Consider the following 16,727-nt stretch of genomic DNA (forward strand, 5'->3'; position numbering starts at 1 on the left):
GGGGTTCTGCCCACAGTGGTGGGCCCCGAGCAGGCTCTGGTTATGGAACAAGAGGTGAAAACTCTTCTGTTGTAGGAGGCTATCGAACGAGTTCTTCCTCCCAGCAGCGAGTCACATTACAGCCGATATTTCATCGTTCCAAAGAAGGATGGGGGGTTATGTCCAATTTTAGATCTGTGCCCGTTAAATCGCTCAGTAGGGAGGGATCGCTCAGATAAAATCGCTCAGCTCAAATTCTAAATGCTCACTCTCAAGGAAATCATGTCACAAATCAGGTCCGAGGACTGGTTTGTCACGACAGATCTAAAGGACGCATACTTCCATGTTTCCACCCTTCCACAACACAGGAAGTTCCTGAGGTTCGCTTTCGTAGCGTACCAATATCGGCTTCTTCCGTTCGGCCTAGCACTGTCTCCCCGAACTTTCACGAAATGCATGGATGCAGCTCTGGCTCCGCTGCGACTCCAGGGCATCCGCTTTTTAAATTATATCGACGATTGGTTGATTCTAGCTCAATCGGAGCATCAGGCGATTCGGCATCGAGATGTCGTGCTCGCCCATATCAAGAAGTTGGGGTTGAGGCTAAACGCCAAGAAGAGTGTGCTTGCTCCAGTACAGAGGACCACTTTTCTGGGTGTGGTTTGGGGTTCGACGACGATGCAGGCACGTCTGTCTCCTGCTCGTATAGCTTCGATTCTCTTAGCCGTCAAACAGGCAAAGCTAGGCCAGCCACTTACTGTAAAAGAATATCAGAGAATTCTGGGTCTGATGGCAGCAGCGTCCAACGTTATACCTTGCGGACATGAGACCGCTAGAGTGGTGGCTCAGGGCCAAGGGGTTCTCCCCGAGGGGAAACTCGCTCCGCATGATCAGGGTCAAGCAACGGTGTCGTCGCGCCCTGGCCATGTAAAAAAAAAACAAAAAAAACTTGGTTCCTGTCCCAAGGGTCTGTGTTGGGGGCTCCGTGTCGTTGTGTAACACTAACGACGGATGCCTCTCTCACAGGCTGGGGGGCGATCATGAGTGGTCTGCTCGTGCCGGGGCGTAGGCGGTCCCAGCGAGGGCTTTCCCGAGGGATTCTCGCCCACTCTGAGGAGTGGTCTAGAGCCGTCAGACCAGTTGTTCCCTGCCGGTGCACCGTTACAGGGCACTGTGTCTGCCACTCAAAATATTCCAGAGGCCAGTCTTGAGAGACTGGTACCCTTAGTAGAATAATAAGGGTTTAAAAAAAATAAAAAAAATAAAAAAATATATATATATATAAATAAAAATAAAAATAAATAAAGTTGTCATCCGAAGAGGGGGGGTGGAGGTGAAAAATAAAATAAAAAAAGAATAATAAGGGCGATTTACATCCCGGGGTATTTAAATCAGGGGGCAGACATCCTGTCGAGGCAGGGGCCGAGGCCCGGGGAGTGGAGACTCCATCCCGAGGTGGTGGAGCTCCTGTGGATACATTTCAGTCGTGCCGAGGTAGACCTATTTGCATCCAGGGAAACATCTCACTGCCCACTGTGGTTTTCCCTAAGTCATCCAGCCCCTCTGGGGTTGGATGCGATGGTAAGGAGTGGCTGAGGTCACGCCTGTACGCATTTCCCCCGATTTTTCTGCTCCCAGGAGTTCTGGAAAAAGTTCGCCGGGACGAGGTCAGTCTACTGTTGGTAGCCCCATACTGGCCGGCCCAAGTTTGGTTTGCGGACCTAATTTCCCTCCTTGACGGCTCTCCTCTGGAGATTCCGATCAGGAGGGCTCTCTCTCAGGCAAGTGGGTTGATCCTTCACCCCCGTCCAGAACTATTGAGGTTGTGGGCTTGGCCTCTGAGGGGGCCCAGCTCATAGAGTCTGGTCTCTCGACTGAGGTCGTGGAGACCATCCTCCACTCCAGAGCTCCGGCCACTAGGAAATTATATGCCTTGAGGTGGAAGATGTTCACCTCTTGGTGTGGGGAACACCATTTGGACCCAGTTAACTGCTCGGTGGGTGCATTGCTGGAATTCCTTCAGGAGCGTTTCTCACAGGGTTATCCCACTCCACACTGAAGGTGTACGTGGCGGCCTTATCTGCTTACCACGTCCCTTTAAGTGGATCATCTCTAGGGAGACACCCACTTATAACTCGTTTCCTTTGTGGCACTCTGAGGCTGAGGCCAGCAGTTCGCACGAGGGTGCCAACTTGGGACCTTGCGGTTGTTCTAGAAGGTCTCTCTCTAGCACCGTTTGAGCCCATTTAAGAAATTTCTGAGTAATTTGTTACTCTAAAAACTATCTTTCTCCTTGCTATCTCTTCATTAAAGAGGATAGGAGATATTCAAGCTCTATCGGTCTCTCCCTCGTGCTTGGAATTTTCTCCCGGCATGGTTAAGGCTTTCCTCCTCCCTAGACCGGGGTATATTCCCAAGGTTCCAACTAATGTTGTCAGGCCTATTGTACTGCAGGCTTTCTGTCCTCCTCCCTTTTTGACGTCGGACCAAGATAAACTAAATCTGCTCTGCCCAGTTAGGGCTCTAGATGCTTACTTCCACAGAGCTAACCTGTGGAGAAAATGTGAACAATTGTTTGTTTGTTTTGGACCCCCTAGGAAGGGCTGTCCTGCATCTAAGCAGAGGTTGAGCAAGTGGGTGGTCGAGGCCATCTCACTTGCCTACGAGTCTGCCGTGCAGCCTTCTCCTTTGGCTGTCCGGGCTCATTCAACCAGGAGTATGGCTGCCTCTAAGGCTATTTTTTTTCAGGGGTATCAATTCAGGATGTTTGCAATGCGGCACGCTGGTCCTCACTGCACGCATTCATAAAGTTTACTGTCTTGACTTCAGCTACACTCCAGGGGCACAGGTGCTTTCGTCCGAATGTGCGCCTTGACTACACACGACGGACACTTGCTCGGATGGCGACGTTGGTATTAGCGTTCCCACAGCGTTTTCGCGCAGCTCGAGTTCCTGAAAGGGAACGTCTCTGGTTACGTATGTAACCTTAGTTCCCTGAATGGAACGAGACGCTGCGTGTCTGTGCCATACTCCCAGCATGCCCGTGAGCACGGGCATTCAGTCTTATCAGTCTTATCAGAAGCTGATGCGCTTGTGTTTTGGGGTGCTTATATAGTTTCCTGGTCGATGACGTCACCCGCCTATGACGTTCCGTCTCGCCATTGGACTGATTTCATACGTGCTTCATGACGAACTCACGCAGGGGCGTTCCAACAGCGTTTTCACGCAGCGTCTCGTTCCCTTCAGGGAACTAAGGTTACATACATAACCAGAGACGTTCACTTAATTGTCTTTTAACTTAATCCACACCTGTTATACTGTATATCAGTGGTTCTCAACTGGTGAACCAATTAAAAATAGTTCTGATAGGGTCACAAACAACAGGGGAAAACAATGCTAAATGCAAACCGCACATTATAGAGTTATCAATATTATTAATAATTTTTGGGTCCTTCTGTCAAAACATTTAGAAACCAAACACTCAAACTATATCAAAAAAAGCCTCTTTATAAATTAATTTATTAACCTTTTCAGTCGTATCAGACTCTTGGTGATTTCCATGTGCAATCTCTTGCCACATGCGAGAGACTGGTCATGAATTTTCTGGGCGATGGTTTTTTTCAAAGATAGGTCGCCAGATCTTTCCCCAACCCTCCATATTACATGACATGGGACTCACACACAGTCTCACACAGTCTCACACACACAGTCTCACACACACACACACACACACAAATTCACACCAACAGACAATTTAGCGTCTCCGATTCACCTATACTGCATGTTTTTGGATTGTGTGGGGAAAACAGAGCAACAGGAGGAAAACCCACACAGACACAGGGAGAACATGCAAACTCCACACAGAAAGAGCTCCTGGCTCAGCTGGGACTCAGATCGGGACCTCCTTGCTGTGAGGCAACAGTGCTACCCACTGAGCCACTGTGTCGCCCCTTTATATATTACTAATAATAAATATATACATTTCTTTTTTTCAACTTTTTACACTATTTTGGTACTTGCCACTAAAAAAAAGGTCCTAAAGCATAACCATTTGAGAATCACTGCTTTACATATGTTTGATCTCTAGCTCGATAAGTTCAACCTTCACACCTTTTAAAACAACAAATTCATTTGTCACCTTTTCATTGGAAACACAACACCATCTAATGTGAAACGTCAACATTTCATTCTCTGGCAGCGTGAGGGATGGTTGAAACCTGTTGGAAAGCTGAACAGAAAGAATGATTAGACTGACAAAAGAGAGAGATTGATGCAATTTGGTGCTTCATTGGGCCATTGAAGAGAATGATCATATCAAATGAGATCTGCTGGTCATGATGAGACAATTCCCCATCAGCATAATGAGAAAGCAACTCTTATTTTTTCACTGAGACATTGATGCAGTGTGATAGGCATAGATGAAGTTTTGTGATGGACATGAACTTAAATGCATGGTAGTAATAGGGCTGAGGAAAACAATGTTTGTCAGTCTTTGCATGTAAACCTCCTTAAATGGGTATACATGCATTTATACAAACAGCAGCAGTGGTAACACCGTCATAATCTCTTGCAGACAATTTTTTTTCAACAAAAAGTATTCGGGGAAAAGTATTCATTCTTTAAACATACTTTTATTGCCCTTTGTTTCGTTACACGAAGCTGTTTAAGAAAAGCCTGGGGTTCATGTTCCTCTGCATGATAATACATGTTAACAAGGTCTCAGAGAAATTGCCTGTCACTATGGCTTCAGCAAAGTCTTTCTCCATCAATCACTCTTTTCTTTAATGTTTGACATTAAAATGCTAAATACAAGCAATGGTAATAAATCTGTACACATCTGATCTATATATTCTGCCCACTGAAGTTTCATCCACCACAAGATGTGCCTTAACCAGCGTGAGCATCAAACGTTCACATCAGCAGCAGTTAACAAGTTTCTTGCTGGACTCCTGCAGATAAAATCAATGGTTTAAAGACAGGCACTCCTGCAGAGCTGATGTAAAGGAGGGTAATTTTGCACATAGCTGCAGCAAGTGTCTACCTAAAACCTTGTCTGTCCATCACAGTCAACGTCAGGCTGCATGCCTAAAGCAGTGTTCAACAGCCCTGCAACAAAAAGCCATAACAATACACAGCATTGAGAAGTGCTTAAAATTTTATTTATATAATACATAAAATGAGGAAGCATAGGCCTAGATTGTGTGGGGAAAAATGCATCACTATATCAGGTATGTTAAGAGCAGGATGTATCCGGTTAAATTATGTACAGCTTTGTCTTTGCAAGCGACTGTGAGCTTGTTGAAGATAAAATAATAATTGCTCATACATAAACAATAGCTGGGTCCATTCTGATTCAAATGAATAGTCTATTTGTGTGACTACAGCTGAGACCTGAAAAGTGTACTCAGCTGCACACAGCAGGGTTAGAAAACAAGGTAGAGCCCTATGATTTCCGCTTTGCCGAAAGAGAAGACAGAGTTGTTTAATCCAATCGTTCAAACGGAATGGAATGTCAGGTAATATGGCATTAATAAATGAAAAGTAGGGACATAAAATTAATAAAATTAAAATATGGACTAGTGTCTGTGATTGTTAAACCGTAAAAAGAAATATGTAGTCTAAATGTTCTTTTTGTCTCAGAATGAATGAGCAGCGCAGTTTCATTTACTGCATATACTCAAGCACAACTGATGCTCATGGTATTTTCAGTGTCTGCTGTCTTCACTATATGAGGACATGATGAACACATGAACTTCATTTCCAGAGCTGCTCTGAGAGTTCACTCCTTGAGCATTTCATCACTGTTTCAAAGAACGCTATCGTCATATATAGCTATCACACAATCAAGAGATTTTTCTTCTGCCATAAAAACCTTAAGCGTCAGGGGTCATTCTAGCCCTCAAATGCTCCTGCAAAAAATCCAACATTGAATCAATAGGGCAGTGGTTAATTATTAAGTTGGTAAGGTTTTATGAATTCAATTGATTAGACATTCTTTTTGATGTTTACATTTTTAATTAAAGCATTCAAATAAAACCCAGAAAATTAAAATGGAAACACAGAATTAGAGGGAAACTGATTTAATGGGGCTCTGGTTAATGCAGTGTTCAATTGTTCTGAGATAATAAGGCTGTGAGGAAACAAATGGTGGGATACATTTCAGAATGAGAGAAGCAGTAGAGAGACGTAGCAGGGAAATGGAACAGTTCACCCAAAAATTAAGACTTTGAAACACAAATAAAGATATTAATGAAACAAGAGATTTCTGTCCCAACAATACATTGCATCAAGCAAGCACAGTTGAGCTTCCTTTCCCCATAATAGTTGTGCTTTGATCAATGTTTATTTGTGAACAACTAAATTAGTTAAAATACTAGCCTATATTAAATCTAATAAAGCAATCATGTTTCTTTAGAAGATTGGATTAAATCGCTTGATTCATATGGATTTTTTATGATTTCTTTCTGTACTTTTAAAGGGACAGAAATCACTCAAGTTTTATTAAAAATATCTACATTTGTGTTTTGAAGATGGACAAAAGTCTTGTGGGCTTGGAACGACATGAGGGTGAGAAAATGATGACGGAATTTTCACTTTTGGGTGAACTATCACTTTAACCCTACAGAGTATATGCCAAAAGCAGAATGTGAATGTGAACCCACAAAATCTGTGCTGAACATACTTTCATCTTGTGGATCGGTTCTGAGTTCTATGTTGTGCAGGTGCAGCAATCTACCAGAATCTGGCATGCAGACACTTATTGGCTCTTTACAATGCAGAAAGTGTGCTTGGTTACACACCACGTCTGAATACATGACCGGTTATAGACATTGATCGTCATTGATCTTTGAATAAATGCTGTCATGATCAATAGAAAATGTACACAAACGTCTCTTCAAAATAAAGTCTGTTTGCTTTCTGATAATGCCCTGCTTTCAGTGCATGTCAGTGTTAGGTAAACTAAAACCCACGTTACTTCTGATGAATATGAAACCTGATAGTGTTTGTCTGACAAACCTGAAAAGACAATGCGGGTGCCAAATACAAACATGCTATTAAAAAAAGAGAAGATGGAGGGAGGGAGGGAAAGACAGAAAGAAAGCAAACATATCCTACAGTGCAGTACTAGGAGTGAAGATGAATTTTGAACTGTCTTGTGGGGTTTGGTATGAGATCTGTGATGTAATCATAAGTGGCGAGTGGGCTCAGTCGATTTGAAGTGTGTACTGACCCACTCTAACAGCCTAGTAATGATTAAACTATTACCACAAAACTAAGAGTGAGAGACAGAGTGGAAATAAAAAGGCAGGAGGTCAAACAGAAAGTTCATAGGGCATTTAAGGACAGCAAAATAAAAAAACTGATGTCACTACAATCAACTTTATTTTTCTACATTTAGATAAACCCAAATTATAATTGTTTTGTTTGTTGCCTTACTATGAGTCATTCTCTTGCTCCGTATCATACAGTAGAACCCTTCCTTATTAACATAGATAAAATACAATCAACAAGAAAGGTAACAGCACTCGGTTTTTAAATAGATTCAAAAGAGCAATTTTGTAACGCTTGCTGTTTGCAGCACACAAAAAAAAATCAACAACCCCCTCCAAACGTCAACGACACTAGTGTGGGAGTCCCAATCACGACTGACAACAAAACATAATTAAATTTCTGCCTACTAGTATGAGGACACATGAGGAGGATATAAAGGTATATTTTAAAGTGCCCCTATTATGCTTTTTTGATTAATACCTTGCACGCAGTGTGTAATATAGCTGTTTGTGGATGTAAAAGGTCTGCAAAGTCTTAAAGATCAAAGTGCACGACAAATAAAGTCATTGTCTCCTAAAAGAAAGAATCGATTCTGAGCTGCCCAAACCAGCCGTCAGCAATTCCAGGCTCAACCCCATAACATATCTACGTAGGTTTATAACACATTTGCATAATGCCAGCCTATAGGTCTTTATTGGCTGCCCACTAAAAACGTCGACATAGCACTTTGACCCACCCTCAAACACTGTAGTTGTAGCTGAGAAGCAACAAGTTGTAGCAACATGTTGTGTTGTCAACATGTCGCGAAGACTGGAATTGATATGGTAAAACCGACGTCATTGTTACAGTTCGAATCATTGTGCTGAGGAAGTCACTGAAATTCAGATCAAAGACATTATATAGAAAGACAGTGCACTTATATTACTTATGAATGGGGAAAAGTGCAACACACAATATGGCGGAGTAGCCATTAGAAGCTGCGGTTGTAATAGAAACAGTCAGTGTTCTGAGAAGCGCGCTTAGGACTGCACATGCTGGTCTAGCCTGAAAAATAAGCTTTTATAAATACTATTTGAGCATATGAAACAACATTTATGGGACAATTCATGTCAGATTTTGTTGCTGATTTGAAATATTTTGTTTAATTGTGAGTTTAGCAAACATGAACGCCTCCTCCAAAACACATGAACGCGCACAGTAATGTGTTTTGAGGACGTGAACAGCTCCGGGTAGCTAAAACATCACGGGTTGCCAGCTCTTAATTACAGTAATTATGACATGGCGTGAATGCAGCTCGTTGTTTTGGTTCAGGATAGGACTGAACGATTAATTGCAGTTTTTTAGATTTCAGCATTCCCTCATTTAAGAAAATAGGACTTGGTCTTGTATGCGCGAAATAGCTGCTGGAGGTGTTGGAAATATGACCACGGAGTGAACAGACTTAAAACACACGCTGTAAATGGTAGACCAATCACAACAGACTGAGCCAGCTGACCAATCAGAGCAGAGGATGCTCTCGGAAAGGAGGGGTTTAGAGCAGTGGTTCTCAAACTTTCAAACGCCCCCCTTTAAACATTTTTTAAACACCCCCCCCCCCCCCCCCCATTTTTTTCAGCTGATCCCCTCCCCACCCCTGCAGTGCTCCACACTTTGAGAAGCAATGGTTCAGAGAGACTGAATCATTTATCGAGCCATTTCAGACACAGTGAGAAAAGAGGTGATGTGTCAAAAATAACTTCTGCAATATATTATAAATGCAAATAAAAACCTCTTTATTGCTACAGAATCTGAAACCATTCATGAGGACATTTTGCATGAGGTGCACATCCTCAAGTCATATTTAAGAACGAGAAGGCAACAAAGCTTTACCTGCTATTTTACCTATCAAATGTAAGGATGAGACCTGTAGCAGGGATATTTTGGAGTAAAGAGAGCAATCATTCGAAGAACTGTATTAGCGTAATGGTAATTTAGCTGGTGTATCCACAGGCTTATTGCCACTTCATACTGCTATGATGCTTGCCTGAGGGTCTGAGCAAAATAGGAATCAGTGGGGCTAAATGTGATGCGTTTGGCCACGGTTGAGCGGTTCGATTCCTCGTCTGATTCCTTCACCACATCCTCTCTTGGGGAGTGAGAAATCAAATTTGTAGCGTATATACAGTATATGTATCACAAAATGCTTGAGTTAGTAGTAGAAACTTGTAAGAATGGAAAAACTGCAAGGACTTTAAGAGAGGGCCACTCTCTGAGAAAACAAAGGAAATTAACATTTGAACTCCCCCTCATGCACTATTGAGACGAAGGTCTCACCTCCCTCATCCTACATCTACATTGCTCTCCCCCATTCTTCATCCTGGCAGAGATTTCCCAAACTCACACAAGAATCTAAATGGTTAAATGTGAATGATTATCATCAAGTTTTATACATGTTTGGTATTATTTGAAATGTCTCTGTGCGACTGGTACAAATGTCTCATTCGCAAAGAAGTAAACCAAAAGGTAATAAAGTTCTTAGGAAGTTTAGAAATATCTTCCACACTGGAGGGTGTGTCTTTGAGTTAACACCTTCTGACCATTTGACTGAATGCTAATTTTCCACTGCTAGCAAATGGTGACTTACAGGTAAATTTCCACTGTGGATGATGCTTAGATTTGAAATGAGGTCTGGGTATATAATGAAACGCAGCGAGAGCTCGGGGCCTTTCTGTATCTCAGATCAGCCCGTGAATGCTGAGGGACGCCGAGACTCAGCATTCATGTATGTCTTTGTCCGGTAAATATTTTTCCTCTTTGTTAGCATTTGATGTTTTGCATTGACTATGAAATTGTAATGATACATTTACCTGACATATTAAATTGTGATATTTGATTATTCTAATTGGCTTTGACATTATTTTCCTTCAAGAGTTTAAAAGAATAGTAAAACATTCCCTCACATTTAATCATACACGGATATCATTAAAACCTTTTTCATTTATGGAGTCAGATGAAATAACGAGTTAATACCATAGACTGTAAAAAAATGGTTAATACATATGAGAAATGTATTGCATTTAACCAAAAATCCCTTTGCCATTAGAAAAGACGGAACACGCGTGCGTGAGACCTTCACCGCTAATTCGAATACCGCCATTGGATCGAATTAGACGGCCTTACAAACTGGTGATATAGCAGCGGGTGGGGGGGGGACTGACCTGCTCAAATCGAGCCTCATCCTCGCAGTTTTCCAGCACCCGAGAGAAGAAGGAGAGCCCTGCAGGGTGATAAACAAGGTTAAAGGTTAATGTCAGACCTTTAGAAGAGACTAACATAACAGAAATTTTTTTACATACAGTAATGTAGTGGGTAAAAGTGATGTCCAGGTGGATATTTGTTTTTAATGACAATTTGGCATGTTTCATTGCTTTATCACAAATAAAACAATTGACTCCCAGTCCCAGCACAACTGCACAATTTGCATTTAACATTTAATCATTTAGCAGACGCTTTCATGGCAACAGAGAAGAAATATCATACCAATATCATAAAACTGCAACATAGTTAAAATAGTGACGTGCGAAACTGCTTTATAGAAGTCTGGCTCTGTCTAAGAATAATACAGCTCATTGTTTCTTGTTAGTGTGTGCTTGTGTGTATGAGTAAATATGAACGGTCAATACAAATATGTTTACACACCACCCTTACGCACTCATACACATGCTTACACAAACACTTATATTGAGTGTTTATTTTAGTGTAAGGCCATAACTAATAATGATTTATGTATTTACCCTTTTTAAGCATTGAGAAACCAGTGTAAGTATAGGTGAAAAAGATTTTTCTCACTACTGAAAACGGGTAAATACATAAATCATCATTAGCTATGGCCTTACACTAAAATAAACACAATGCAACATACTCTTCAGTATGTTGCGGTTCACAACCATAGATTTTTATAACATGCAATCCATTTATGTTTTGTTGTGCTATTGTGGTTTTATGCAATCATACCATGTCTTTGTTGAACAATTGAGCTGGTAAATATCATGTAAAAATGCTTTAGAAGAGTAAAATTAAGAAAGATTAATAAGAGATTATGTAATATAGACAGCTACATTCTCTCAGTCTCAGAGAAACAATCAGCAGCTTATCTCAAACTCATAGCTGGCTTCTGTTGTTCACAAGGGCTTTTCCCCCAGGTAACATTTATAACCTCTATACACAGTGCTGTAGATCACAAAATTCAGATGGTGTGGAATATTTTTAACGTGAAAGTCACAATAGGAAAACAAGAACTGATTAAAAAAAGCACAATGGGGAAGATTTTATGAATTGCACAGTATATTATACTCATTGATAGAACTGAGTGCAAAAACTAAAGTATCACCAGGCTTACAGCCTATAGATTTAAAGACGCTTTTACTTGGTAACTATAACGAGGAGACAGGGAAAAATGGTTATGTAACATGCATAAATTGAGCAAAAACTTAAAGATAGTGTAGGCAATTTCTGAGAGGCTTAGCAAACGCCTCCTCCAAAACACATGAACGCGCACAGTAATGTGTTTTGAGGATGTGAACAGCTCCGGGTATAACATCACGGGTTGCCAGCTCTTAATTACAGTAATTATGACATGGCGTGAATGCAGCTTGTTGTTTTGGTTCAGGATAGGGCTGAATGATTAATTGCATTTGCGATAATATCGCGATATGATGAAATGAGATTTTCTAACTGAAATTGCTTGTCTTTGTGGAATAATACAGAAGATAAAAAGCTTTTAAAAAATCGCATATTAAATCGCAATTGCAATATTGGTTAAAAAAAATGTCTGTGGCGCTCGGTGACTATCTAACTCCGCATGCATAGCATTACGGAACAAGCTGATGACGTGAGATGCCTGTGCAAGCAGGGTGCGCGGAGGTATGGAAATACATGTTGACATGCAGGTAGGACATCCTATTATTGCATTTGGACCTAATGATAGATATATTTACATTTTTTTAATATTTAAACCATTTCTGTTTGCCCACCTTACCTTCAATAAAAATTAATTAGCACCCTTTAAACCAACAGAACAATCTTAAACAGTAAGTTCAATAATGCATATTCTTTACAAGGACTTTTCACATTCTAAAGCAATCAAATCTCATAATGTCTGAAAGCCAATATTTTTGAACATTGAATCATTTTCTATTTCCGATACTATGATAGAATCACGTTGTGATTTTTCATTGTTCTCAGATCCACTCAGAGGTAGGGGCCTACTCAATCGAAGTTATGCAACCCACAGGGAAACAGGACACAGCTCAGTAGAGCCCTTCCGCTCCAGACAACCTATCAGGCACACTGAGGCTGGAGGATATCAGAGGAAGACCGAAAGGGAGGGAAGGAAAGGGTGGCAGGAGGAGAGCTTAATAGTCATTGCCCTCAGAGAAAGGAGGGAAAACAGTGGCAACAGGACAAAACATCGAAATGGCTTCAATCACTTGCAGTGTCTCAATCAAATCACTAGATTGGGAGTAAGTTGAAGCAGACAGTCACCCTCACCGTCATTTCAAACAGAATTTCATTCTGTAAAAATGACAAAAAGATTCCCATTAATACCGGAAGATTTTTACTCTTTTGAAACATGCATCCGCGTTTTTATTACCAATAAAATGTTGTTTGTCCCAGCTCATTTCTGCTTCATTTAACTAAGGTGATTCAGTAATTTATCTTTTTATAAGCTAGACACATATTATCAACACACATCTCTGGCTGTATTTTTCTCTCAACACTTAGCAACTGTCCAAGGTGCTGAAATACAAATACAGCTGGAAAAGAAAAGAAAGAAGTCTCTGGGGCCACACTGCATGACATTTAACTAATGGATTGTCAAGGCAAGCCTCATAAGACAAAACAACCAAGAGTTCGAACTAATTTGGCTCACTCTTTTCAGCTTACATTCCAAGCTTAACCTTCTAGGCACCCTGAAAAACATTTTGGAAAAGAATCCCAGTAGCTTATTAAAATGAATATTCATTGCTAGACAACAGCTTGAAATCAACAACGTATCAAATAATACTGCAGTGAACATTAAGCCTTGATACGATAATCTAGTTACACATATAATAAAACCAAGTAATAAAGCAGCTAAAGCTTGTGTATGAGTCGAAATTGTAGCGATTTATCTATAAACATGGGGAGTTTTCATCATCTAAAAAGCTCTTGTTCTTTGATAAACACATGCGATTAAGAATAACATGGATTTCTACAACTTTTTATCAGACACACGATTTCAAGTTACACGCCTCTGCATGGCATAGACATTAAATAGAACATAAAACAATATAAAACCAACATATGTTTAGTATTACCCAAGGTGTGTACAAATGCACACATTCAAACCCATTCACTGGAAATGAAAAGTATTGCTTTATACCTCTGAAAGTCACTTTTGCGATTCGGTCCCCCTTCCCACGAAGCTCCGTGACAGTCTTTAGGTACACCACTAAAGCCATTTCAACTTGGAATGAAGAAAAAAATCAGAAGCCTACAACAGAATAAAAAAAATTCATCACAAAGACCGCGGATCTATCTTGACCAACGCTGCATAACTTATAACATTATCTTAACTGCTTTTATTCGCTGCATCAAACGAGAAAAAATCCACTCGTTGTACAGGCTGCATCCTCTGTGCGCAATAACATAAAAAGTAATTAATAATTAAAGAGCTTTCATTCTCTCTCGCTTTACAATGCGCACAGATGTACGCTCGTCAGATCCGCTGCGAGACTCGTTCACACTGCGCCTTGCCACTGCTCCGCACAATGCGATGACGGAAGGCGCCAGCAGGGGGCAGGCACACACCGCGGACTCTCAGGAGGGGGGGCGGATTCTTGCAGAAAAACCATAGACAGTAAAAGAAAAATATGGGGAGACTTTTGGCAATACAACCCTAGAGTACATCCAAAATTTCCGATCTGACGAAATGGCCTCCAGCAAAAGCCTCTCCAATAAGGTTGGTTTGCCCCTGCCCCCTGAGCTTCCATACCCAAAACACTATCTTACCCTACTGGGCCCAGTACAACATTGATTTCAAAAGACAGAAGGAGATAATAAGCCTTAAAAAGTTAATGTGGATCATGTTCTCAACTGATATCGTTTATCTTACTGATTAGTCATTCTCTTTTCCCCAGTTGTCACAGAAGCACATCCAGGGAAAATTACAAAGATAAGCCTGCCACTGTGCAACCTGTCAATTACTTTGTCATGCAGTAAAAGAGGCTGAGAAGAACCCTCTGCAGGCAAAGTACTTTACTGAGTCACCTCAGCTATATTTAATTAAAATAATTATCTTAAGTGAGAACCAATAATGTGAAACATGGATATTCAGTATGTTCCTAAATGAAACATTTAAAGTCTGCATGAAACAGAACATGTGAACGACTTCCATACTGTGATATATTATATTCATGACTGAAACTGCTCATCTAACAAGTAAAAAAGAAGAAATTGAATTCATTTTCTGTTAATTGGATTGTGAAAAGTGAGCACTGTATACTGGAATGGAGGCAGACCTGAATGTGATTGGCTTTTAAAAAAATATATAGGCCTATTTATTCTGTCATTAACAACTCACCCTCATGTCGTTCCAAACCCGTAAGCCTTTCGTTAATCTTCAAAACACAAATTAAGATCTTTTTGATTCAATCTGAGAGCTTTCTGTCACTCTCTATTGGCAGCTACGCAACTAACACTTCGTAAAGAGATCGTAAAACTAATCCATATGAATTGAGTGGTTTAGTCCAAATTTTGAAGAGACACGATCGAACATACTGAATTTAGGCTTTTTTTTTTTGCATACCGGTATAAACATTCATCAACTCGCACATCAGTTATGATTAAAAAAAAGCTAAAGCATGATCGCTTGACGTGCAAGAACCAATGAGGTTCATTCTCGTGTAATGCGTCAAGTTTGAGCTTTCGCAAGAACCAATGAGGATAATTCTCATGTTACACAGCACGTTTGAGCATCTGCAAGAACCAATGAGGTACATTCTTGTGTTACGCGTCAAGTTTGAGCTTTCGCAAGAACCAATGAGGATAATTCTCATGTTACACAGCACGTTTGAGCCTCTGCAAGAACCAATGAGGTACATTCTTGTGTTACGCGTCAAGTTTGAGCTTTCGCAAGAACCAATGAGGATAATTCTCGTGTTACACAGCACGTTTGAGCCTCTGCAAGAACCAATGAGGTTCATTCTTGTGTTACGCATCAAGTTTGAGCTTTCGCAAGAACCAATGAGGGTAATTCTCATGTTACACAGCACGTTTGAGCCTCTGCAAGAACCAATGAGGTTCATTCTCGTGTTACGCATCAAGTTTGAGCTTTCGCAAGAACCAATGAGGATAATTCTTATGTTACACAGCACGTTTGAGCTTCTGCAAGAACCAATGAGGTTCATTCTCGTGTTACCCGTCAAGTTTGAGCTTTCGCAAGAACCAATGAGGATAATTCTCGTGTTACACAGCACGTTTGAGCATCTGCAAGAACCAATGAGGTTCATTCTCGTGTTACGCAGCACATCTTACGGGTTTGGCACGACATGAGGGTGAGTAATTGATGACAGAATTTTCATTTTTGGGCGAACTATTCCTTTAATCCCCTCACATGGACCTAATTGCCTCTTTCTCACGGTCCCCTGAGACAGTCAGAGACTATGGCTGTCCATTGATGGAGTCTTATTTGCTGCTGTTTTACTTAGGGTTATTTGTGCTTGGAGCTCTGCAGTCTCTAGGGGGATTTCTGTTCAGTTATGTTTACATTTAGCTGCTGGGTAGTTTCTAGAGTCATGAAGAACTTATGTTCAAGTTAAACTACCTGTCGTTGTTTTTTTAATATGATTCCCTTCTCTTTCCTTCTTGTCAAGTAATTAGAGGTCATGGCATATCTGCGTACATAGAAGTACCAGCCTGATGAAGTCCACCACAAACAAGTCTGCCTCCAGGGCCCGCTATTACATTTATTGTGTTAAATAAAGAAAGAAAGAAAAATCTGTTGCTTTTATTGTGCCTCCTGTATAAATATAAGTATGTAATATATGTTATGTAGTTAGTTAGTAGTTGGTTATTAGTAGTTAGATAAAATTATTTATGTAGTTAGATAGTTTCACAGGACATAAATGCCTTTACATCACAATCTTATAAAACCAATGTTATATAGCCTACTGGTACATGCTATTTGTTATTTTCAGTGCATGCAAGCTACAATATAAAATACATTGTTGACCTATGACCTAAATGTAGGCTATATAATAGGCTGAGACACATTAAATCATTTAATTTCTTTTGACTTGAAGCCTTGCAGAAGTTGCCATGAAAATTGAGCAAATATAGCATTATTAAAAACATGCTGACTACAGGGAATCACGGGGAGATAGGGGTTTAACCAATCAGAATTTCATAGGTCTTTATATAGGTCTATAACATAGGCTACAACAAGCTTTTCACCA

The 16,727-nt window shown here is 40.6% G+C and overlaps 1 protein-coding gene across 5 annotated transcripts in view; it reads right to left on the bottom strand.

Moving 5' to 3' along the window:
- The window catches only part of otofa (otoferlin a), an 84,738-nt gene extending 70,735 nt beyond the window's left edge, over positions 1 to 14,003 (bottom strand). For 2 of the 5 annotated variants that reach the window (XM_077220765.1, XM_077220763.1), the window contains exons 1-2: positions 13,655 to 14,003; positions 10,449 to 10,507 (exon numbers count right to left, since the gene is read on the bottom strand). In XM_077220765.1, coding sequence (XP_077076880.1) covers positions 10,449 to 10,507; positions 13,655 to 13,733 — 138 coding nt within the window. In that variant the 5' untranslated portion in view covers positions 13,734 to 14,003. The remainder of the gene's footprint in view (positions 1 to 10,448; positions 10,508 to 13,654) is intronic. The other 3 variants (XM_077220766.1, XM_077220767.1, XM_077220764.1) reach the window with 2 other exon arrangements.
- Between the last annotated feature and the right edge of the window lie 2,724 nt (positions 14,004 to 16,727).

This window comes from Siphateles boraxobius, unplaced genomic scaffold (assembly GCF_051911475.1).
Source record: "Siphateles boraxobius isolate OS27281-9 unplaced genomic scaffold, OSU_SipBor_1 8, whole genome shotgun sequence".
In the NCBI taxonomy this organism is placed as follows: Eukaryota; Metazoa; Chordata; class Actinopteri; order Cypriniformes; family Leuciscidae; genus Siphateles; species Siphateles boraxobius.